Source organism: Portunus trituberculatus, chromosome 38, assembly GCF_017591435.1.
Source record: "Portunus trituberculatus isolate SZX2019 chromosome 38, ASM1759143v1, whole genome shotgun sequence".
Classification (NCBI taxonomy): domain Eukaryota; kingdom Metazoa; phylum Arthropoda; class Malacostraca; order Decapoda; family Portunidae; genus Portunus; species Portunus trituberculatus.
In genome coordinates this window covers 26,881,012-26,907,806 of record NC_059292.1, presented here as the reverse complement: position 1 = coordinate 26,907,806, position 26,795 = coordinate 26,881,012, and the positions used below count along the sequence as shown (strand labels likewise).

At 40.9% G+C, this 26,795-nt stretch overlaps 2 protein-coding genes across 9 annotated transcripts in view; both read right to left on the bottom strand.

Annotated features, from left to right (window-relative positions):
• LOC123514703 overlaps positions 1-15,984 on the bottom strand; it is a 94,150-nt gene extending 78,166 nt beyond the window's left edge. For 2 of the 8 annotated variants that reach the window (XM_045272765.1, XM_045272767.1), the window contains exon 1: positions 15,490-15,820. The gene's annotated coding sequence lies outside the window, so the exon portion shown is untranslated. Of the gene's footprint in view, positions 1-5,239; positions 6,626-15,489; positions 15,821-15,902 lie in introns of those variants that run through there. The other 6 variants (XM_045272764.1, XM_045272768.1, XM_045272759.1 and 3 more) reach the window with 6 other exon arrangements.
• A 1,779-nt stretch (positions 15,985-17,763) lies between these two features.
• The window catches only part of LOC123514709 (protein spire-like), a 237,051-nt gene continuing 228,019 nt past the window's right edge, over positions 17,764-26,795 (bottom strand). Inside the window, 4 exon segments of the mRNA XM_045272776.1 lie at positions 17,764-20,696; positions 24,510-24,584; positions 25,153-25,239; positions 25,571-25,752. Of these exon segments, the coding sequence (XP_045128711.1) occupies positions 20,486-20,696; positions 24,510-24,584; positions 25,153-25,239; positions 25,571-25,752 (555 nt within the window). The 3' untranslated portion in view covers positions 17,764-20,485.

The window sequence follows — 26,795 nt, the reverse complement described above, 5'->3', positions numbered from 1 at the left end:
CACCTGAAACTAGTAAGGTATCGTGCAGGAGAAAATGAACGACTCGTAAGGAAGGGTGTCGTGCATGGAAGGTGACACGCATGACAAAACACTCAAGTCAAAGCCCTTGTTATGATGGGCACACATGACACAGGAAAGGAAAGGGAGAGGGGCTAGTAAAGATGCAGAAAAGTGTAAAGAAAAATGAATACTAGATGAGGGAAGCTTTGAGACAATGAATCATGCAAATCATCACACACGCTTTGTTACACGTTTCACAAATAACGTACCATGACACGTTTCTATATTCATTCTGCTTACTATTTGGTGATTTTATACAGTTTCAGTAACTTATGTGGGGATAAAAAATAGTGAAGATAGTGGTCGTTAATCTCTTAAACTCCATAGACCCTTCCTAATGTAAATAAAATCATCTAATCATACCCAAAACTCAAGGTAAAAATGCGTCCCAGTACTGAAGGGGTTAAAATGATAATGTAAACCTGCAAGGACACCACTTTATGAAGCCCACAAGCAGCCACAGCAGTACAAAGGGAGTTAGGGAGAGTTACAGATTGGAGAGTGCTATTTTAAGTAGTGTCAATGGAGAAGTGCCAGTCACAGAGTTAAAAAGTGTCAATCAAAACAGAGCAAGAGTAAGGAAATCCAAACAACGTCATTAAGGAGAGCCAATCAAACAGGAGTAAAGTGACCCGAGCAGGAATTTACGCAGCAGAATCAGAGTAACAAACAGAGCGCCAATCAAGCAGGAACTAATGCTATTTAAAGAGCGCCAATCAACCAAGCTGTTTATGATCTTTTTCTTTTATTCCATCTTTCATTCGGCTATTTCTAGGCGGCTCCTCCTCGTCCCTCTGCAGTGGCCGTGACGCAGGAGGCTTCATTTAATTACACCCCTGGCACAAGTGTACCTCTCCGGTGTGGTTCTCCAGGTACGGGCGTGGCTAGGTGTGAAGTAAACATATGCACTAACTAACTTCCAGAAATCAACGTGTTATCTCAGTCTTGCGTCCCCTGATCTGCTGACCGTCTTGCAGAACGTGGCATCTATTGAATTCCCAGTCTACTCGTAAATCAAAGGGTTTCATTTTTTTTTTCCCCCCTCAATTTTTCGTCAGCCTTATTAAGTGTTCTGATCCAGTGAGGCCTTACGAAATATGGTATATAATAATATGGTAGGAGATCCGAGGGCCTATTTTTTTTTTTTTATGCATTGGGGTGGTCAGCCAAGGTCACACACACACACACACACACACACACACACACACACACACACACACACACACACACACACACACACACACACACACACACACACACACACACACACACACAGAAAAGAAAAGGAAAAAAAATCGTGATGGCGTTTCCACCTGCCACCACCACCCAAACAAAATAGAAAAAAAAAAAAAAAAAAAAAAAACGTAAGAGAAAGGCCAAATATAGTCTCTCTCTCTCTCTCTCTCTCTCTCTCTCTCTCTCTAAACAGTTAAAGTCGCAAGAAAACGCAGAAACAAGACAGACAGTTCTAAAGTTTACCAGACCGAAGGGAAACAGCGAGAACAGCGGCTTGTTTCTCGCCTCGTGGCCATGAGTGTGCGTGTAGCCTTTCAGTGCGAGGCTTACCCGAAGGTGCGGAGTCTAAGTGTGCTGCTCAAGTAACTGTGTAAGCTACAATTTTATACTGGCCAGCTCTTGACGTGTCCGTGTGTGTGTGTGTGTGTGTGTGTGTGTGTGTGTGTGTGTGTGTGTGTGTGTGTGTGTGTGTGTGTGTGTGTACTAGCCCAGCATGGCGTCTCAAGTGCCGTTCTCAGGAAGGAATGAGCGTGGCGGGAAAATGAAATGAGATGGAGGGAGGGAGGAAGGAAGGGAGTGACGAAAGGCAGCCGTGGAAGGAATGACGGACGGAAGGAAGGAAAGAAGGAAGGAAGGAAAAAATGTTGTCTGGAGGTAATAAACATGGTCTCCGGGAAGAACACACACACAAAAAGGAAAAAAAATATATGAGGAATAAGAGTTTCAGGAGTGGAGGAGGAGAGGGTGCAAGGCAGGGAAGAGGATCGTAGCGCTGATAACACTCGCACGATTTAGACTGACATTTCAAGGCCAAATGGCTATTCTTATGCATGAATCCGTCAATTTGCATGTCTCCTTCTCTGTCTGTCCGTCTGAGCGTCTGTCCATGCACCCTTTCATGTTCCCGTCTGTTCTTTTTTTTTTCTTTTTTTTTGTGTGTGCGTAAAGGAGACTTGTCAAGGGCACAAGAATAGAGGGGGAAAGGTTGCTTCATTACCGTTCCTACACCGTTAAATAGAAAAATGTGTGTGTGTGTGTGTGTGTGTGTGTGTGTGTGTGTGTGTGTGTGTGTGTGTGTGTGTGTGTGTGTGTGTGTGTGTGTGTCAATTAGCTTGCACGCACAACCCCCTATCATTTGTTACAACGATAGTTTAAAATTATTTTCGCGTACCGCTTGAACGAAACAGTTATCGTGCTGACTTTATCCTTCCATATTTTTCTCTCTCTCTCTCTGTTCCTGTTCCTTTCTTCCAGCATCCTTTTCTTTTCTTTCTACCCTACAAACTACGAACAATTACAATTTATACCATACCCAAGGCAAGTTATAAATGGAGACAACTTAGCTTGAATTCTTTCACACCAAATACTAACCAAATTATTGCGGTTTCTTTTCCCTAATTTATTCATTACTTTTCCTCCTTTCCTTTAACCTTTATCTTCTTACTGCTCCTTAACCTTCTCTTCTTCATCTTCCTACTCTTCCTCCTCCTACGCCCTCCTCCTTAACCTTCTCCTCTTCCACTATATACAGCTGACTACACAGAAACAAACATCTTTCATCTGACCCCTCCTCTCTTCTCTTAAACACTAACTATTCAGAGAAACAAACCGCCTATAAGCTACTACATCTCCTCCTCCTCTTCCTCTTCCTCTTTCTTCCTCCCCTCAACATTCTTCTAGTAACCACAGGGTAACAGAAAACAAACAGCCATAGCCACAGTTAAAACAAATACAACATAACACCGGATACTATTCGGGACGCAGAATGCAGGTATGGGAGGCGAGAATTTCAGGAGAGAAACAGAGAGTATAGGAAGACGAAGAAGGGACAGAGGAAGATGATGAGGATTAGAAGAACGAGGAAGCTCAGGAGGTAGAAAGAATCCTAAATGAGGAGAGAGAATGAAGAAATATAAGGAGATTTGGGACGAAGAGGAAATAGATGAGTTTAATAATCATGAGAGCGAGTGAATGAATGTGTGAGTGGGTGTGTGAATGAGGATGAAAGCAGGACGGAGTGGAATACTGAGAAGATACGAGTTAAGAAAGAAAAAATGAATGAGTGAGTGAATGAAGATGAAGCAAGGACGGAGTGGGATAATGATAAGAAACGAGGTAAAAGAAAGAAAAGTGAGTGAGTGAGTGGGTGACTACGAGACAAACTGACTGACTGACTGACTGACTGACTGACTGACTGAGTGACTGACCAAATTTAACAATAATTGAAGGAAGGAAGCATGCAACGAATACACTATAAGAGAAGGAGAAATTAAGATGATGGATGACAGTAAGTGGAGGGCAGACGGAAGATAGATAAGAAAGACTAAAATAGTAGTGAAGGACGTGAGCGAAGGAGAGAGAGAGAGAGAGGAGGAGGAGGAAGACAAAGATGAAGAAGAGGACCATGAAAGAAAAAGGAAGTGGAAGGAGAGGGTGGGCAGGAGGGAAGGCCAAGAATGTAGGCAAGAAAGAACACCTGCAGGAGACGTGACACATTACAAGAGTTAATAATAGGATGCAATGGCTTATCCTGGCGATCATTAGGGATTTGTCGGGCCGGTAAAGGAAAAGTATTAGGCATGATTATTCTTTACGTCCTCTTCTCCTCCTCCATTATTTCTTCTTCTCTCACTCATGAAATAATCAAAATCATATATAAAAGTAGATAAAAATAAAAGAATTCTCTAATGGGTTATTTTTCGTCAAGTACTTATATAGAGGGAAAGTTTTAAAATGATCAAGAATTATAGAACATTAATTTTACCACCACGACCACCACCACCACTACTTTTACTATTACTGCTACTATGCTCAACACTAATTGCTATTGGTATAATTCAGTAGTAGTAGTAGTAGTAGTAGTAGTAGTAGTAGTAATAAAGAGTAGTTTAGTAGCTGCTATATCATGGCTTCGCCACAGAATGACTAAACAACTTCCTGCACAACACAATGACCTTTCGAAGAACACAAGGCCTGCAAAACCTGCTGCTGGGGCCGCGTCAGGTGAGGCGGTAGCAGCAGTAGGAACAGCAGCAGGAGCAACAACAGTAACAACATCAAAAGCAGTAATAATAGTGATAGTAGCATTAATACTATTATTATTATTATTATTATTATTATTATTAGTAGTAGTAGTAGTAGTAGTGGTGGTGGTGGTGGTGGTGGTGGTGGTGGTGGTGGTAGTAGTAGTAGTAGTAGTAGTAGTAGTAGTAGTAGTAGTAGTAGTAGTAGTAGTAGTAGTAGTGGTAATAGTAATAGTAATAGTAATAGTAGTAGCAGCAGCAGCAACAGCAGCAGCAGCAGCTACAGTAGTAATAAACCGTATATTATTATTATTATTATTATTATTATTATTATTATTATTATTATTATTATTAGTAGTAGTAGTAGTAGTAGTAGTAGTAGTGGTAGTAGATTAAAGCCACATATCGTTATCATTAAGCTCACATTTCGAGAAATGATAATTTACGCGAGCCTTAATGAAAAGCATATATATTTCAACATACACGCAAAAAAGGGAAAAGTGAAAATATTTTTCCAGACATCACTATCACCTAACAAACAGAGTGATCAAGCAAACCTCACAGCTATCGTCACTACAGGTTCGTGAAGAGGAAAGGAAACACTGTAACCACCACCACCACTGCATTCACAACGGTGCGCGACGCTTCACTACACACCAACGTAGAGAAGGAGGTTCAAATAACACAAACGAGTAAGTTGTCTTATTTTAACCACACCCATCTTCAGTCCTCACCTCACCTGACACACTGGCAGGCAATCACACCCTTACGCAACACATGGGCTGAGAATACAGGTTAGTGGGGAAAGTTTACTGTTGGGTAGACACGTGCCAGGTACAGAGTATGAGACGAGCTTGGGAGGTCGAGATAGGGGCGCGCTCTGCATTACGTCACATACACTGAGATAACTACCTACGTACTTGCTTGCAGCGGGGAGGGTAGTGTGTGGTGAGAGGTGCGGCAAATGAGGTGGAGAGGTGGAGGATGGGAGCTGCGGTAGATGGGCAGTGGCAGGGGTGTTGCTGACGGACGCTGGTGTGTGTCTGAGTCCGTGACGGCTGGAGTGTATCTACAACTGGCTGAGAGGCGGAGGAAGGCGCAGCACTGAGTTGCTCTCCGCCTCTCTCGTTCTCGTTTTTATCCTTCAGTGGGGGTCACCGTGCAGCCCTCAGCCATCCCCCACTACCCCCCACACACCAACTCTCCAGCCCCCTAATACGCTCTCTTCCTTACGCATGAGCAGCATATTATGTAAGCCGCCTCTTTCTATTAATCTCTTTTTCTGTACCAAGAAGTCTCATCTCGCATCACATTTTCCTACATTCCTACGGCGTTGCCCAATTTTCCAGTTTAAACCCCCCGCTGCTGCTTGTTTCGTACCAGGTAGCTATACACCACCACTTATACTTTGCTTGAGCATTGTTCCTGCTGGCATTATTATTACAGTAGTGAGATAGTGGTGGGGTGACAAGACCTGATCGTACACTCTGCAAATATGAACATTACTAATACGGTATTCTGTATCATAAAAGGCAACTAGTGTTTATGACATATCGTGGGTTCCAGGGACTCACTACTTTTGTTCCTAGAGTAGAGTATAATAACCCGTACTGTCCCAACTACGTCCTGATTTTCCTACTTAACACTGTGAGTTAGCAAGACTGAATGAAAATTAAGAATCCACGTCAAAATCAAGCTAGTGACTCAATACATAGCTGCCATTTAAGTTCACTATAGTTTCTGGTTGAGGAATGCCACTTAGCTGGTTCACACACTGGGGGGAGTGCGCTGAGGGGCTGAGGAATAGGCGAAGGACAACCAACGGGAGGCTTGCCAACACCACAGCTAACCTGGCCGCTGTCATCACCAGCACTAGAGGCCCAGCTGCCCAGACCACCGTCCCTTGGAGCCCCTTGACGTTGAGGTCTGCCCGCTGTCAAACAGACAAGACAAACACACAAACGGTTACTTTCCATGGGCGCGCTTCCTCTCATCTCTGGCCAGGAAATTTCCCGCAGCATCTCTTACCTGTACCGTCCCCTCACGACCCCCATCCCCTCTCTCTCTCCCTCTCATTCTCCCTTTCCCCGTCTAACCACAAGGGTGCGTGTGCTGTGATGGAGGAGGCGTGGTGCGCGGAGAACAGGCACCTGACCACAGCGGGCAAGAGGAAGAGGCAAGATAATAACGCATCACGGAAACAGGTGTGCGGCTCATCAAGGTGGTGGTGAATTGTACAGTACATCCATGTGGAAGGGTGTACCAGGGAAAGGTGGACCGGGGAAAGGTGTACTGTAAGCCTGTCAAGCCTCTGTCATCCACTAAAGCCACTATTCACCACAGCCAAGTTCACCAACAAATCATCACTCATCAGGCGCTCATCACTCCTATATTCCATCTAAGTAGTGTTATAACTATAGCTAGTATAGTAGTGAGGAATGAAGAACAACACTCAACTTTCTCTCTCTCTCTCTCTCTCTCTCTCTCTCTCTCTCTCTCTCTCAGATCCGCCCACCTCGCGTCCTTCTTTGTAGCATCTTGTAAGAAAATAAATCAGTATGGCCATAAATATTCAAGTGGATGCATAGACCTGTGTGTGTGTGTGTGTGTGTGTGTGTGTGTGTGTGTGTGTGTGTGTTCACCACCGCTACGTCCAACTTCCATACGCAGGTAATAATAATAGTCCTTCATTGCCTTGCATTAATCATCGACCGGTGTAGAGTGAGCACCCTATACACACACACACACACACACACACACACACACACACACACACACACACACACTCTCTCTCTCTCTCTAAACGTCATAAATATGTACCTTCCTCTCCCCGGTGGCAGGATGCGCGTAGTTTCAATATGTGCGGAGCGTAGCTCGTTAATTAGAGCGTGGACTGTAAACATAAGGTCACTAACGAACAGCAGGGTACCACCTCCAGCTGAGCAGGGCAGGAGACTGCGTTCGTAGGGCAAGGTGCACAGTTTCTTTTAGCTCAGGAATCATTGAGTGCACTCCCTCAAGTGATGGTCCACCATATGCACATGTTACGGAGGTTATTCGGCGCATCACTTCTTGTGCATATTTGTTAAGTGAAATATTTTATTTTGAGTTGTTGGGAGTAGAGGGTGGAAAATAATTGTATATAACTTTAAGAAAATAACATTAAAAAATCTTTACTAACGGATATTTTTCTATATCATTATTATTCTACTCTATCCACAATGTTAGAATTAAACTTATAACGACAATTTGATGTACAGGTTCGAGTTTAGTTAAAGAAAAGGTGAAAAAGTAAAAATATTCAATATAATTTTCTTTTGTCTGATAATCGGGATGTTACATAATTATCTAAAGAAAATTACTCTGTGAATGAAAATAACTCTAGAATTCTTGAGAGTAGTGGCTAGAAAAAAAAAACCAATATTTTACTTTTAAAAATCAAAACACTACAACAAACTTATTCGCATGATATATACTTTTACATTGATATTCTTCTACTCTTCATGATTCAATCATCTGTAATCTTAGAATAAAATTTTCAATCACATTTTTTTACAGTTTAGTTTTCTACACCTTCGTTAAAAAACAAATTCAATTCAAAATTTTCATATGATAGATAAATGATTATGTTCCTTATTTCATCATGAACCATTATGCATGAGACATTTCTTTTCCTTCAATTCTTAACACGATATTGCTGAAGTATTGAAGAACATACTCTCTTCTTTCACATCACTCCGTAATTCTTCAATCAACCATGAACCATCGTGAGGCAGAGTTTTGCTAGATGGCCACCTCAACACTAAACAGATTAGGTATTGCAATTTCTCTATATTTTTCACGCTTTTCTTCCTTGTAAATAATTAAAAATATTTTGTGCAGTGTCTCTAGTGGTTTAGATTGCTACGTGTTGTGCGTGAGAGGAGAGAGAGCCAGAGCAGGAGCTATGGCGTGCACCCCACTGTTGATATGTATGTAATAATATTTGAGCGAAGCCAGGGCAGACCTTGAGAGGAACGAGAGCAGTTAGTGAGTAGAGTGGTCGGTGCATATTATCACGACTAGGCTAAACGGACACATTGGAAAAGAGAGCAAGATATAAAGTCTGTCTTTTCTCCTTTACTTTTTCCTTATTGGCTACGGAACTATTTCAGAGGCTGCGGTACAAAAGCCATACTCTAAAAACCGTTGGTGATCAGAGCAAAACTTGTCGCGCAATTGAATGAGTTAATACAAAAAATAAAAGTATAGAAGAGAGAAAGAGAGAGAAAAAAAATACGATTAAAAAACTCACTGGGTGGAAATGAAACACAATACGTGGAAACGGAATTAACATAAGAAGCAGGAAGAAGAAAGAACAAAGAAAGCCGAACGTGATGAAAATAAAAGGAATAGGAAGACTTGTGACTACGCATAAAAGAAAAATGGACCTTGAAAAATACTAAAATGAATAAGTAAATAAAGTAGACCAATAATAAACAAGTAAAAAATAAACCAGTAAAATAAATAATACATCACTATTCAAAATACAGTAATAGTGGTGGTGATGGTGGTGGTGGTGGTGGTGAGGACTGCAGTATTGTCGCTATTATCATACTGTTGTTGTCGGTGGTGGTGGTGGTGGTGGTGGTGGTGGTGGTGGTGAGGACTGCAGTATTGTCGCTATTATCATGCTGTTGTTGTCGTGGTGGTGGTGGTGGTGGTGGTGACTGCAGTTGCTATTATTATCGCTGTTTTCAGTGGTGGTGGTGGTGGTGGTGATTGCAGTACTGTTGCTATTATTATCGCTGTTTTCAGTGGTGGTGGTGGTGGTGGTGGCGACTGCAGTACTGTTGGTATTATTATCGTTGTTTTCGGTAGTGATGGTGGTGGTGGTGGTGGTGGGGTGGGTAGAACACGGGACTTCATGCTCACATCAATTGTGCTCTGAATACCAAGGATGGCGCGGGGTTTGGATCGAAGAGTACTGTGCCCTTGAGAGTAATGACCCAAAGTACCTGACGAATGCAAGTAGGAAACATTTTGCGGCGTAAGAACGAATGCAAAGCAACGAATATTTGCGTTGATTTCACTATAAAACAAATGCAGTTCCGGTAATATAACGAAAATAATTATTCGGAAAGATGAGATAAGCACCGCGATAAACAACAATTCAAAGCATTAAAAGACATACATGGAATCTTTATAAACACCGATAAGAAAGTTGAAGGAAAAAAAAATTATAGATTATGTCATTTCTAGCCAGTGCAACGGTTGAGGGTACATGTAGTGTATACCAGTCTCATAGTAGTTAGTGATTAAAAAAAAAATGTCATAAATAACAGTGAATGGATTAAATAGAAGTGTTAGCGTAGGGCAGATAGCGACAACCCTAATGTGACTCAATATTATGTAAGATAAGATGGTTTGTTCCATTCCCAGCTGCCTTACCGCTCTCAGTCACACCTGCCCGGTACCAATTCGACACCAAGTGCATTGATTTGGGAACAGACACATTAAACAGTTAGGCATATAAAAAGAAAAATAAATAAATAAATCAATGAAATAAATAAATAAAGGAAAATAGTTTGTTTATAATTCCGATGTATTCCAACAGTTGTTTATAATCTATCCATATTTATCGTTAATTATTCAAGGGTAACTGGCAATAACAGCACCTTCATTATACTTCTCGCACCGGAACAGTCGCCCATATACACATGAATGCCACCATACATTTCACTTTAATGCTACGGTACGCCACACTTGTGAGACGCACCTCTTCCCCACCCACATCCACACACACACACACACACACCTTGTAGTAGTGCTTAACTTACAGCAAAAACCTTATAACACAGCTCTCACATCAGGAGCTTTATAATTATACGAAAATCAAGATGTGCACTGGATATTCAACTCGGGAACACTTCAACCCTTCCACTGCTATGACTGTTCTTTATTGACATTAAGAGCACTAGAAATAAATCTCAGTAAAAATAAACAACTAAATCAAAACAAGAACGACAGAATATGATGAGATGAATTACGTCTCTTCTAAACTACATGACCACTTGATAAACTGCAGTGCACAACAAAGAAGTGTCTACAAAAGTTATCGTTGTTGATGAATGGAGGTGTTGTTCAGTAGTGGCAGAGTCAATTAAAAACGTGGCTGTGGAAAGGAGAGCAGGAGTGGTGTGTGTGTGTGTGTGTGTGTGTGTGTGTGTGTGTGTGTGTGTGTGTGTGTGTGTGTGTGTGTGTGTGTGTGTGTGCAAGATTCACCGCCACCTTTGAGTACATAAATGGAACAAGAATAAAGGCACGAATATATTGTAGCATTATCAACCACACACACACACACACACACACACACACACACACACACACACACACACACACACACACACACACACACACACACACACACACACACACACACACACACACACACACGTCCAATAAAACTCCTATCTCTCTCTCTCTCCATTCTCTATAAAAGTAAAATGATACGTGAAAATAGACCATAAATCATCTCACAGGAACAAAGGGATCTATATAATGCACAAAATCTATCAAATCCATAAGACATTAATCATATCAATACAACAAACACGAAATACCAAAGCAAACACAAAAACAAAACCGTATAAGCTATTCTCACAGAAACAAGGCGAATCCCATTAATTCCTTTGAAACTAAGACGCATTTCTACCTTGAGTTATGAGCACTATTAGACCATTTTATTGACATTAACAGGGTCTATGGAGGTCAGAAGATTAATGGCCACAGTCTTCACTATTTTAATTCCCACATGAGTTTCTGAAGCTGTATGAAATCCCAAATAGTAAGCAGAATGAATATGGAAACGCGTCATGGTACAGAAAGGGTTAAACATCTATTCCTGAGAGAGAGAGAGAGAGAGAGAGAGAGAGAGAGAGAGAGAGAGAGAGAGAGAGAGAGAGAGAGAGAGAGAGAGAGAGAGAGAGAGAAAGTACACTGAGACCACCTTCGTCAGCCATTCGACTGTAGGAGAGCACAAGTGTGGCTCGGAGGCAACACTGACAACAGCGAGCTTCACATCAGGTAAATTTGTGTATACGAAAAGTTTGGTGCAGTATATGGCCGTTGCAATATGAAATGCATGGTGGGTGCCATTACTTAACCGTTGCCTATTGACTAAATAGTACAAAGAAACATCTTCCGAGCTAAGACAATGCTGAGTCACTTACTAACATCAGTCCTGTCTTAATTGCAACTCAGGGTCACATTTGTACCTTTCGTTTTTTTTTTTTTTTTTTTTTATGTTCATAGTTAGGTAGGCGGTGGCGTAGTGGATAAGGTGGTGAGCGTGGGATCGGGCAGACGTCCATGTGTAGGTTCGAATCCCACCACGTGCCGTCTTGAAACTTTGTCATTTGTCGAGTGGCTTAAAGTCATCTGCATTTCACCACGGTACCCAGGTTCTACGTGGATGTGTAATTACCTTACACCAAAGATGCGCTTGTATGGTGATATGGCCCCTAATATGGATACCACAATAAATAAAATTGCCTGCGCCGTTAATGGGTGGAGGCTGGACAGCGCTTCCCATACTCTTCAAGTATACCTACAGGCGCTATAGGCTATGACATGAAAAAAAGAAATAACAGATTCTTGACTCTCTCTCTCTCTCTCTCTCTCTCTCTCTCATTCTGCCTTAACCATTTTAATATTGTAAGATGTTATATTATATGCAACTACATTTCTAATGGTTTTCAACTTAAAGATGGAATAATGACTGTATATTCTCCAGCACACTTGGCAACGCCTGCAGTTCGTCCAGTGCTTAATGACGTGATTCTCACATTCCGCGATCCGCTCGTCCCTCGCGGACCCAGGTCAGTTAATTCGTTCATGGTCACTTCAGGATTGAGGTGGCGATAAAGCGGAGAGGTAAACACCCATAATATTTAAGTTTCATACAGGTCTGTCACATGTAAGCCGGGCAAACCAGTTTCTTGCAGCCTCTCTCTCTTTTTCTTTTTCCTTATGTTCTTACTTACGGAAATTGTTGCGGTCCTTTTTGCTGTTAAACTCTGTCTCACTGTCACAAAAAATGTTGCCACATGAGGACACGCTAACATGTTGCTACCGCCAGTGATTGGTGCTGTCCCTCGCTCGCCAGTCCATCAACGAATAAAAAAAAAAAATGTAATTTGGCATCTGACAGTTAAATGATGGCTTTCGTAAGAATAACTGTTGAATCTTCCTTCGAGTTGGTCGATACATAACATGAAGGAGATTAACTGTGCAAACCAGGGTGTCAGTTGCTGTTTCTTGGGTGTGAGATGTCAGCCACCACAAATTCACGGCCAATGCGACGAGGATGAACGCTAAGAACATGGCACATTTTCTTCGTATATGAGTGACAATAACATAAGGCAACAAAAAGACAGAAAGAAGAAAAAAAAAATAGAAACTGCCAGTCCCCAGCGAAAAGGCTGAAAGAATTGTCCAAAATTGGAGGATAAATGTACCTCTTAAAAATGTTCACGTTATATATACATTATACAGAAAATACAGAAACAAACAAGAAGTTCCAGAGTTTGCAGGTAAAAGAAATTAATGACTAAGAATAATGGTAATATACAGTGTTTCCCCCACTAAACATTAACTTTTACCTTTGACTAAAATCAATTCACCTCATCTTTCAAAACAAGACGAGCGCACGTAGACGAAATCAGCAAGTGGGAAAGTGAATGAGTGAGACAAACCATTCATCAAGCAGTGTTACCATAATATCATGCCCTCAGGTAACAGATGGGAGTAGAGTTGCCGTACTAGAGTTGCTAACAAAAAGTACACCATCATATGTCACTACTACGTCGAAAGACAATCTGTGGTAGTATAAAACAAGAAAGAAACCGAGGCAATAAGCACGGTGAAGATCAAGTGAAGTGACAGAGGAGAAGTTTGCAGGGTTGGAGAGGTGAGGAGGTGATGGAGAGACGTGGAGTGGTGTAGCCAGATCCCCTTCGTCGTCAACACAAGAGGATTGAAGTGTGTGCTGGTGATAGAATGAAGGATATTGCCATGCTGAGAGGGAAAGGAGAGGAGAGGAGAGGAGAGGAGAGAAGAAAGGAAAAGAAAGTAGAGGAGAGAAAGAAAAAGAAAAGTGGCAAAGGACAGGAGAGGAGAGAAGATAAAACAGAGGTAAAGAGAAGGGAAGAGAGGAGAGAAGAAAGGAAAGAGAAGGGAGAGAAGAGAAGAGGTGAGGAGAGGAGAGGGAGTAAAACGACGTATGCTTATTAGGTTGTCTCATGTAATTTCATCATATTTAGGTAAATTTGATGCTATATAAAGGAGGAGGAGGAGGAGGAGGAGGAGGAGGAGGAGGAGGAGGAGGAGGAGGAGGAGGAGGAGGAGGAGGAGGAGGAGGAGGAGGAGGAGGAGGAGAGGAGGAGGAGAGGAAGAGGAGGAGGAAGATGAGGAGAAGGAGGAGGAGGAGGAACAAGAGGAGAAGAAGGAGGAGGAGGAGAGGAGGAGGAGGAGGAGGAGGAGGAGGAGGAGGAGGAGGAGGAGGAGGAGGAGGAGGAGGAGGAGGAGGAGGAGGAGGAGGAGGAGGAGGAGGAGGAGAGGAGGAGGAGGAGGAGGAGGAGGAGGAAATGAAGAAGAAGAAGAAGAAGAAGAAGAAGAAGAAGAAGAAGAAGAAGAAGAAAAAGAAAAAGAAGAGGAGGAGGAGGAGGAGGAGGAGGAGGAGGAGGAGGAGGAAATGAAGAAGAAGAAGAAGAAGAAGAAGAAGAAGAAGAAAAATATGATGATAATGATAATTATGATGACAACAATGACAACAACGATAATACAAAAAAAAAAAAAAAAGAAGAAAACGTGCATCAGTGAGAAAACACAAAAACAAGTGTGTTTGTGGGAATAAATACTAGGAGTGCTTTCTCAATAATCGCTTTGAGTCAGCATGAAATTTAAGAGAAGAAGGAAAAAGAAAGGAAAAAAAGAAGAAGAATAGATAAAAACAACAAGGAACAACTTTTTTTTTCTTTCCTGCAAGCGAGACAGCACCACATCATGTCTATAATAAGTCTCTCTCTCTCTCTCTCTCTCTCTCTCTCTCTCTCTCTCTCTCTCTCTCTCAGGTCCTCCAAGACACTCACTCAACTCACTAACGCAAACTAAGATAAGAAGAGAAGTTATTGTACAAGCACCCAAAACATTTTAGAGTGACTGGATAAAACATTGTGACACACATCTATACTATCCCTGTCTATACTATCCTTGATCTAATCTTTTACATCTCTATTGAAATAAGAAATGTAAGAGAAATGTTTATCTCAGCTCATGTTTGCCACTGGATATGTGTGTGTGTGTGTGTGTGTGTGTGTGTGTGTGTGTGTGTGTGTGTGTGTGTGTGTGTGTGTGTTTCCTTTCAACCTCATCAGGCGTCATTTAAATACGTGCCTTCAATCAATCAGGTAACCATTCAATTTGGCAGTCAAGCAATCGATCAGTAAGTCAGCCATTCAGTTCGTCAGTCAGTCAGTCATTCAGGCCCTTCCACCTCACCACCTCCATCCTGCTCCTCGCCCCATGCAACCCGCCCCCCGTCTTTCATATGGCCAAAAAAGCACGTGTACGATGACGTCATGATCTGATCTCTAATCGCTGTCTGTTCATGTGCAATCTTGTGTATTCGTAAATGTAATGCACCACACTGCCAAGGTTGCGGCATACATAATACAAATAGCGTATCCATAAGCCTGAAATCCATAAATGCCAGATCAAGATAAGCTAATTTTTATTGTAATGGGAAGTTTGTATTGTAACGCGAAATTAAAATTGAGAAGAATAAAACAACCATACTGGGATTAACTGCAATTAAACAATGTAATAGGCCTGCATTTCCCCCAACATATGTAGATGGACTTTCAAAACGGTAGATTTCTCTCCTACCCCACTGGCCCACTTCCTTCAGGAGAGTAGCGCCATGTCCAGCCCTCCCTTTGTCCTGACTAAATTAAGACCGATTTGCACTTGCGAGATTCTTCTACAACCAAATTAGATAAATAATCAGAACTACACAAAAAGTATGTAACTCTTAATGAAAACATTCGAAAGACCGAAGGTAAATCTGGGAAAATTTTGTATCTTTCCTGGACCATGACTTGGCAAAAACAACATTGCAAATCACACTTACCATGCTAGGCAGGTGTCACATCGTCGCCGGGCAGGGACACAACCATTCACGTCCTGGCACAGAGACATGATGGGAAGGAAGCCAGTAGATGTGCGTGGCAAGCATTCTTCTTTAACCTTCTGTTCCCCGCCAGCTATCACTCAGGCTCCTCATCTCTTCCATTACCCTAAGCATCAACGGGCAACCAACACTTCGTTACGTCACACATTACATTCATTTCAATATTATGCAAACTAGCGAATAAGAAGCAATCCTTGTTCACAAAGCCATACCCAAGCTGTCACTGGACGCGGCAGGGTGAGGCCAGCCATTATCATATCACACCTCTCTTTGCCTTCATGCTAACACCCTCCAAATGTGGCCAGAAATAGTACTATCACTGATGTTATTTCACACTGTGGTTCATGACTTACTATTACTTAATGTAGATATCCTTTCAGTGGTCCATGTAATCTCAAGACAGTAAATAATGAGTATAATCTTACAACACTGTCTTCCTCTACACAGACACTCACGCCGCCATGATAATGTGTTACCTGACAGTGTTTCCAGTCCAGTGTTTACTCTTTACTTGGTTTCACAATATTCTACTGATGTTTTATTAGTTGTTGATAAGGAAAATCAAAACTCTGAATTTTCGTTTGATATAGGAAACATACTGAGAAAATTATGACTTACCCTTTGATAAACTAGAAACTAAAAACTAAAGTGTAGGGTTATTTTTCTCTGAAGAACAACTGGCAATGGTTTCAGCGACTCGAATCAGTTGTTCGCCTGTTTCGAACAAGAAGGACGATACATCAATGGTTTCGAGTTGCGAGTCGTGAGTTGTGACGATTGTCATCGGGAAGAAGCAAAAAGGCCCGTGGCGCCACCAGGGGATCAAATCTGCTGGCCACCCCACTGGCCATCCCAACTGCAACTGCAGCACTGAGGATCCGCAACAGGAGAATAAAGTTGTAATAATAGTACTAGTAAAAAAAAAAAAAAAAAAAAAAAAAAATCCTGAATTTATGACCTTTTACATATGGTGTGCCACCCCAAGATTTTAAGTGGCTCCCCCATGGCCACCCCTATGAAATTTTTCTGCAGGCGCCACTGGAAAAGACACGTGTAACAAGCACGTCGCATTAAAATTGGACATAAGGCTTGCCAACAGACGAAGTACATGGATTACACATTGAGGTATTATAATATCTCCATAGGCAGAAAGTAAAGGAAAGCAAGAGTGGAACATAAATGATGAAATAGCTGAGGTCAGTGTACATCTGAATGTTGTGTCGTTGTGTTTGCCCCTGTTACACTGGCAGTCTTTACTCAATGCACTACAAGTCTGCGGTAGAAATACAGAAGCTTGGTGTTAACGCTGACTTGGGTTACCATACGTCTGGATTTTCTTAAACATGTCCAGAATTCACGTGTAGAAATCTGCGTATGAGGGTTTCCTAAAAATCCCTCAAGTGTCCGGAGTTTCAATTTCCTTATATAGGTGTTAACACACACACACACACACATACACCCGGTAGCTCAGTGGTTAGAGCGCTGGCTTCACAAGCCAGAGGACCGGGGTTCGATTCTCCGGCCGAGTGGAGATATTTGGGTGTGTCTCTTTCACGTGTAGCCCCTGTTCACCTAGCAGTGAGTAGGTATGGGATGTAAATCGAGGAGTTGTGACCTTGTTGTCCCGGTGTGTGGTGTGTGCCTGGTCTCAGGCCTATCCGAAGATCGGAAATAATGAGCTCTTGAGCTCGTTCCGTAGGGTAACGTCTGGATGTCTCGTCAGAGACTGCAGCAGATCAAACAAGATCAAACAGTGACACACACGCTTAGCACATTTCTATAGGTTGAAATGACTGGAGAGAGGAAGGGTAAGAGGGTAAGAGGTTCACTAGGCTTTACTGGCTCATCAGGACTAACTTGTATGGCGTTGTACATCTTGTCATATACTTTCACTCATCAGCACTCAAAAAATATATAGTTAAAAAAAAAAAATTCTGCACTCCCAGTCATTGTAGAAATACCAACATGATAATCGTGACAACAAATTAAATTACTTTATTTCTTCAAAGAGCTCCCAAAATATTGAAAACATTGAAAGCAAGTAACTTTTAAGAAATGGATATAATTGAGTATCATCTCTAAGCAGTACTTTCTCAGCTCTTTTGTGAAGAGGCATTAATAGGAATTTTCATAGTAAGACTTTGTGCATCAACAAACAAAAACATTACAAAGAGAATGAAAAGTATGGTTTCAGGGACAACAAAATACAACACATTAGTTGACAACACTTTAATATAATGAACTCCAAACCAATCTCTAGATATATACAGTGACTAAACTCTTAACGCAGACATTTTGTACACTTCCCCAGCAGACCACATGGGTCTGCTGGCAGCTGACCCACCCACCACACTCTACAATACTGCTCTGACCACAGTAGGACTCCACATGACTGGTGGGCCAATATGCTCCTGAATTGAATTGACAACTGAAAGACAAATAAGTAGTGGCAACAAATTAATGATTAATGTGGGGATAAAGTCACATTTTGATATGTACAGTACATGACAAGAGTCCGTGGAACCCCAGGTCTGGTTGAGTTTTAAGACAGTGATAATGTTGTTGATGAATCTAGTATGCTTTTTTGGGGAGATACTGACACATGTTTGTTTTGTCCAGCAGCTTTATCCTGTGTGGTGGTCAGTGGCAATGATGCTGAAAGAGTTTAATTTTTGGCATAAATATTTTGGTAAACTTGTAAAGTTATACTGCAATTCAAATATAAAAAAAAACATGCTTCACTTTAAGTTGTCAGCTTCAACTCTTCAACACCCCTCACCAGACACACAGCACAGCAATTCACTAGTAGGAGTCAATCTCAATCCTTTCTGGCACCATGAGATTTTTAATAATATAATTCTTAATTCTGCAACAATAGACTGGCTGCTCCCACAGGAGTCTTGTGTCAATGAAACACTGTCTAAGGAGGGAGGAACCTACTCTGCACCAATCATATAGCTGGCCATCACATCACTTTTAATTTTGACAATATATTCAATCTATATGATAATACATACATGCAAAAGAAAAAAAAAAGTATTGAAAGCTTCCAGATCATTGATCCTTACCCCAAAATGCCATAAATGCTTGTGGACAACACCTGGTGTTACAGATACTAAGGACCGTAAGTTTGCCCAGAAAGATAATCACTGAATGTTAATAATGAATGTTGTTACAATACATATATCATGAAAAAAAAATAATAAAACCTAAATTTTATTTAACATTAAGCCATAATTTAAAAGTATATTAAGTATAACAACATGAGATTAATTGCAGTAATTGAAAAGTTTTGTATTAAATGAAAACTGAAGAGTTTATGCATTACATATATTCAGCAGTAATAAGTTTGTGCAATGGTAAAATGTTCCCAGGCTCCAGCAGGATGTGTTGCAGCTGGACCTGGGTGGACACAGGGAATGGGAAGAAACTATGGCAAACTCATTACACCTTGCAAATCACTGAAAAACTATTATGTCACTCACACATACACAAGACAGGCTAAAATTAAACAAAGCCAAACTATACAATAGTGACTGTACTTCAGGTAAAATTAAAAAGGCAGAACTGAACTTGTGAAGTCAGAATCATCCAATTATAAATGAAAAGGAGGCTCTATGTACATGAGAAAAATGTATATATAATATTTACAAAAAATTCAATTAATAAGAGACTACGTGCTTACAGTCATAGTGGAGACACTATTGCCTACACCCCTCTGCTGACTGCTGGGAGTTATTGTACAGCAGAGGGAGTGCAGCCTGGAATGTTATTAGCCTATGGATCACAAGAAAAAAAATTATGCACTTGAATATTATATCACTGCACTCTCTTTATATATATACGGACTAATCTCCCACATAACCAAGAATACAGTAAGTAATTACAGCACCCTCCGGCCTCAATATGACGCCAAGGCTGCCCACTATTGTACAGCAGAGTGGTATGGTCCACTCACTTGGAAGTCATCCAACAAGTTAGAGTATTAAGCGATATTTGCATGGATGAACATTCAGTAACTAATCCATTGGGATTTTCACTAAATTCACAAAATGCCAACTGTGAATAATATTGTCAACATCAAAGGAGAGAAATATATAAGTTTGAAACATCAAAGAAACCACTAATATACTGGAGTAATAGGACTGGTCTCTAGAACTTCAGCACAAAGCTCAGGATGTCACATGTGCATTCATCACAATGATTGCCTTTGGCATTAACATCATACATCAAAATATCTTTTCTCTCTTAATACTGGGAAAGTTTGTTAACCAAAATAAGTAAAACATAAAACATTCAAAAATATATTGTCTCTAACATGAAGTAACACATTTTAGGGAGTCTATCTTTAAAGCCTCATTTCCTATTGTCATGTTGATTTCAAAAAATATACTCTTTACTTTTATCACAATGAATTTTGGGATACTAAACTACCTATGTATTTATGTAATGTTCAACTGAAATGAAATATAAAAGCACAGTTACAATTTGCTATATTACTGTGAGTAGTATTTCATGGTGCCTTTCAGACTATACATTATGAACTGTTGTTGGTTGTGTTTGAGTAAAGCTTGGCCATTGCCTGCTGATATTCTTGTTGCTGAAACACTGGATCAGCCAGTCAAATGTTGAATGAAAGACACAGTGATTCTAGTATTTGATTCCTACACTCAACATGTTCTTACCTCTACGATGATGAAATAGATTATGTTTACATATATAAGTGTTCTTTATCTTTGAATCATTCATTATGTTTCATGTAGACCAGAGTTCTGTATTCAAGAGAAGTCTGAAGCTACATTTATTTTTCATTGTTAGAAGGAATGGATGATCTCTTTTAGTGTTTAAGAACATTCACATAGCATTCCATTCTTTTAGTGAACTGTCAGGAATCCACGAGAGAACATTTTGGCGCCGTGAGCTGTGACAGTTATGTCTAGTGGTACACAGGGTTCAGGTTGAGGTGCAGGTGGTGTCTTGGTGAGTCATGGGGCGTTGAGCCAGCTGCTTGCTGTTCTCGACGCACCTTGATGGAGGCAAGGATATGCAGCACCATTGCCTTACAGTCCCCACACACTGACATCAGCTCCCCTCGCAGGTGCTCCTCTGTTGGCTGCGGGATGGCCCGGGACCTCTGCTTCTGCTTCCTGTGTTAACAATAAAATGCTTCATTAACACTTCAGAGATCTATTCTTAAAGACCTAAATAAACATCATCATATTTACCATGCAATTTTTTTTTTCTAAATCAGTAATGTTTCATAATTGCCCACAGCTACAGTGTACACACACACACACACACACAAAGATATAAAGGTGGATCAAGTGAAAGAAGGTATGGGAAAGGCAGAAGTGCTAAAGATCAGAGCAGAAACTAATGAAGGAAAAAAGAGGCACTACATAGTGGTGTACGTACCACCTAAGACAAATGCATGGTCAGTACAGGAATATGAAGAAATGATAAAGAGATACAGGAACATGTTTGGAAGAAATGTTGGGTGGCTGTGAACAAACTATAATGATGGGAGATTTTAATTGTAAAGAGGTGTGTTGGGAGGACTGGTCAATGGAAGGATCAGAGACAACATGGGGAAATACACTATTGACACTGGCAATGGAAAATGTGTTAACTCAGTGGGTCAAAGAAGATACTAGGTTTGGAGGAGAGGGAGCATCGTCAAGACTGGACTTGGTCTTTAGTACAGAGCCAATGGTCATTGAGGAGATGAGGGTGGAGTGCCCTTTAGCAAAGAGTGATCATGCAGTTTTGGAGTTCAAGGTGATAGATGAAGAGAAATCTAGAAGAAATGAAGAATATAAAGTGGGAAGATGGAATTATGCCAAGACAGATTTTGGAAACCTAAAGAAATTCTTTCAAGAGACAAATTGGATGAAATTCAAGAGTGCTAAGGAGCAAATGAAAAGTGGAAGGAATTTATAAAAATATACAAAGAAGGTGAGAAAAATTTGTACCAATAAGACAACATAGAGAAGTTGGAAAGCAGGACTGGTTTAACGATAGATGTGAAAAGGCTAGAACAAGAAAAGAGGATGCATGGAAGAGGTGGAGAAGGAAAAGACGGATTAAGCAGTGGGAAAGTTACAAAAGAGCAAGAAATGAATATGTGTTGATTAGAAGAGAAGAAAGAAAGAAACAAGAAAAGGATATAATTGATAAATGTAAAGACCAACCAAGGCTTTTTACAGACATGTGAACAACAACATCAAAAATAGAGAAAGTATTGAAAGTTTAGAAGTAAATGGAGTATGCAGTGAGGATCCCAGGAAATGGCAGAGGCTATGAATGGATGCTTTGGAAGGTATTCACAAAGGAGACTGCTTTTGACAAACCACTGGTAATGGAACAGAAAGGGATTATGAAGGAGTTTCAAGTAACTGTGGAGGAGATCAAGAATATGATGGGGAGTTTAGAAGTGAGAAAAGCTGTGGGACCTGATGGGGTATCAGGATGGATTTTAAGAGAATGCAGGGAGCAACTGGCAGAAAAAGTTTGTGAAGTAATTGATGCCTCATTAAGGGAAGGTGTAGTGCCCCAAGACTGGAAAAGAGCTAACATTGTCCCAATTTATAAATCAGGTAACAAGAGAGACCCATTGAACTATAGACCAGTGTCACTTACAAGTGTGGTAGCTAAGATGTGTGAGAGGGTGGTGAAGAATAGATGGACAGACTTCTTGGAGAAAAAATGACATACTTTGTGAGTGTCAATTTGGTTTTAGAAAAGGGCGTTCATGCACGACAAACCTGATATGTTACTATTCGAGGGTGATAGATGTAATACAGGAAAGAGATGGTTGGGCTGATGGAATATACACTCAACCCTCGATTTGCCGGACTAAAAGGGGGGAAGGCTTGTCCGGGAATGGCAAATGTCCGGCAATGGAAAATGTCCGGGGGTCTACCCCCTTGCCGGACTTTACCCTATACAGGTTGAACCCCGCTTTAACGGCACGCGATTTACCGGAATCCCGTGTTTAACGGCAAAAATTTCCGGTGGGAACATAGTGTTGTCTTTAACGGCATTTCGGCACCTGCACCAGCTGTACCAGGAAGTTGGAAAATAAATCAGACGTTTTTTGTTCAGAAAAACAAAACTGAGGGAGAAGAAAGAGACTTTGCACCAGATGTGGAAGACAAGAGAAAGAAAAATAAAAGAAAGGCAGGATCAGGAAGAATAGAAGTAACAGGAGGTGCCGAGGCAAAGGCAAAACCTCCGACGACCATCATCATCATCATCTCACCACGTGGGGCCGTAACACATGCCAATGCCGCCGACACGTAAGCACAACACTTGTGTGACGCGGCAGACTTGTTTACAGTCCAGTACTAGACGTGTATGTGCGCCCGCGCTGCCATCTATAGTGCCCGATTTGCGAACTTTGTCTGGCGCGGTAGTTTGAAATCGACTTGTCCCGGACTTTTTTTTTTTTTTTTTTTTTCCCACAGACTCTTGTCCGGCAAATCCGAAATCCGGCAAATGGAGGTCCGGCAAATCGAGGGTTGAGTGTATCTGGATTTAAAAAAGGCCTTTGATAAGGTACCACACTGGAGACTGATCTGGAAACTTGAAATGGTAGGAGGAGTGCATGGCAGTTTACTAAAATGGATGGAAGACATTTTGGTAGGAAGAGAAATGAGAACAATAATTAAGGACAGACCATCAGAATGGGGCTTGGTGGAGAGTGAAGTCCCACAGGGATCAGTGTTGGCACCAGTAATGTTTGCGGTCTACATAAATGACATGGTGGATGGGGTGTCCAGTTATGTCAGCCTATTTGCAGACGATGCAAAATTGTTAAGAAAAGTGAGATGTGACAAAGATTGCGAACTACTCCAGGAAGACTTGGACAGAATATGGAAATGGAGCTGTACATGGCAAATGGAGTTCAACACGACAAAATGCAAGAAATTAGAGTTTGGCAAGAGTGAAAGAAGAATCAGGAGTATGTACAAGATAGGAAATGAAGACATAAAACCAGTCATGAAGAAAAAGACCTTGGGGTGACAATTACCAATGACCTATCGCCAGAGAGACATATAAACAAAATAATTGGAGAAGTATTGAACTTATTGAGGAACATAAGAGTGGCGTTCGTATATTTAGATGAAGAAATGATGAAGAAAATAATTACTGCAATGATAAGACCAAGGCTTGAATATGCAACAATACAGTGGGCTCCGAACTTAAAGAAACACATAAGGAAACTAGAGAAAGTACAGAGGGCTGCAACAAAAATGGTGCCTGACTTAAGAGATTTGACTTATGAAGACAGACTGAACAGAATGCAACTTCCGACCCTGGAAAACAGAAGAGAAAGGGGAGACCTGATAGCAATATACAGAGTGATGATTGGCATGGAAAAATGGATAGGGAAGATCTGTGTATGTGGAATGAAAGAATGTCGAGAGGGCATGGGAAAAAACTAAAAATGGCCACTTATAGGAGAGATGTGAAAAATATAGCTTCCTCATAGAAGGGTGGAAGCATGGAATAGTTTAGACGTGGAAGTGGTCAACGCAAGGAATATTCATGATTTTAAGAAAAAGCTGGACATTAGTAGATATGGAGACGGGACAGTACGAGCATAGCTCCTTTCCCGTATGTTACAATTAGGTAAATACAATTAGGTAAATACACACACACACACACACACACACACACACACACACACACTATGTAATTAATGCAATTTCATGGAGAAATGAAATTATACAACCCACACACATATTCATGATGAAACTAAAAATTCTGAGAGGATCCCACATTGAAAATGAATTTTTAGAATCTTTCCTTCTTTTTTCCTTATCTAACATTGTCAATCACATTCATTCATTTTGAACAAGCTGTTATGAATAGGTTATATCACATTCACTAAAATGTAATGCATACTTTATTGTCACTAACTCCATTTGTAGCAGTAAAACAAATGATCCACTTACTCAGTAAGTTGCTTCTCAATAACTCTGCACTCACTAATAGCAAGCGTCCTCGCACGTACCAGCCTTGGAGGTCGTCTTGAGGGACAGATTAAGCCAAGCTTAGAAGTCATGTGCCATGCAATGGTGGTAGAATGTTCCAAGACCAACAGAAAATAAACATGCAAGTAATAGGAAGCAGATTCACAAAACTGGTTTAGTGAAAACATTGCTTTACTCCAGTGAGAGATCTTGTAAATAAGTGACAAACAAACCATGAACACCAATGCAACCTCACCTTGCTCCTCTATAAAAAATTCTGGATTACAAAATCATGTATTATAAAATTAGCTTTGTTTGCATGCATGAATGTGTAATATAAACTTTATTGTGATGACTACAAATTCATTAAACAGAAACAATAAAAAAATACAAATATGTAATTTCATTACCATTGTTACAATTCTTGAAATAATAATCATACAAATAGTATGTGAGAATGTCAACATATTTAGTGTGACACACACACACACACACACACACACACACACACACACACACACACACACACACACACACACACACACACACACACACACACACACACACACACACACACACACACAAACACACATAGACACACTTAATGAATGCTGTAACAACTAACTTGTGGTGTGGCCAAGATGGGCGGCCTCGGCGACCAATGGTATAAGAGCGATTAATCGTGACACGTCGAGGTGAACTGAAGCGAACTCTGTACATGTAGCAGCCAAACAGACAACAACCATCGGTATCACATAAGGCAGAAGCAAAGCTAACACAAAACCAAAACAATGCATGCAATGTGAACTAAACAAGAAATTGATACATGGTGTATAAAAGCACAGTGGTGTAGCAACTTCCAACAGACAACATTAACAATATCAGGCAACAGCAATAGATTTCAAGCAGACACAAAAATAAGAGCTCAAGTGGTCAAAGCAAGAGTCATTATTATATGCAATCATGCAAAAAAAACTGCAAAAGAAATCATAACAGGATGCAACAGCAAAGAAGGCAACACAGCCAGTTCTTGCGATACATACTTCTTAATGGCCTCATTGACATAAGGAACGGGGGGCTGTGCTGGCAGGGAAGATGGCCCATCAGATGCCCGTGAGGTGGCTGGTGAAGAAGGAGCAGACCCCACACTGCCACTGACACTGTCTCGTCGCTCTGCTGTGCTGTTGGTCATGCTGGTGGTGCCACTCCCAGGTAGAGGCAGCTCCTGAGGGTGGAGGGAAGTGATAAGAGATTGTCTTCATACATAACACTGCATAACATTCTAATTATGTTTCCCTTTTTTTGAAAATGCAATATATTGAAAAATTATATTTACATCTCTGCTAACATGTGCTGCCTAGTGCATCTATTTATCTACAGTAAATAGCATAGTGACATCTGCCTTGAAGGAGGCCAGCTGGGAAGACATCCCTCAGGATTAGGGGAAAACTAAAAATCTCCTTCCACTCCACATCTTGGCTCATCAAACAAAAAACAAAGAAAAGATGATGTCTCAAATCTCTGTGCTCTTTCCTTCTCTTTTAGTTGTTTTTCAATGCACAATGAATTTTCTGAGACACTTTATGCCCCATGTCTTGTGGCTAACTGTATTGATAATCATCCAGTCTAGACCATAATGCAGTGGGTGGTAGGGTTAATACATCCTTAGTTCAGGAATGATAATGACTTTAAAAAACTGATAAATAAATTAAAAAACATACTATTTAACAGTACAATTTTATTATCAATGATGCCTCTCTCCTTTGTGGGAAAACCCCACATAATACAAGGCATGGTCATGACAAGAATATCCTCAGGATATTTGTATGTATTGAAGAACTTGTATGCTGATGGCAACAACAAGGCAAACCATATAGCATACGAAACTGTTCTAGTAAAATAATTTTTCCATAATTTCACCACACTGGACATAGGAAGCAAGCAGAGTGAAGCAAGTATCAGTCACCATCAGGTGGTGGTCAGGATGGGGAAGAGGACTGAGTCACACCACTTTGCTACACACAGGTGGTCACTGTCCATCAGATGCCAAGGGAAAGCTTGGGGGATCATGCCTCAGCTAAACACTTTGTCACTCTTTTTTGAAAAATAAGCATGCATAAGAAGATAGATGAGAGAATAACACAGCTGAGTGAAAACAATAACATCAATACACACAACAAAATAACACAGTAATATAATGGGTGACAAACTGGAAGCTTTATCACCTACATACAAAAGAAAATGGAATATAGCGCTGCTAGAGAGTAA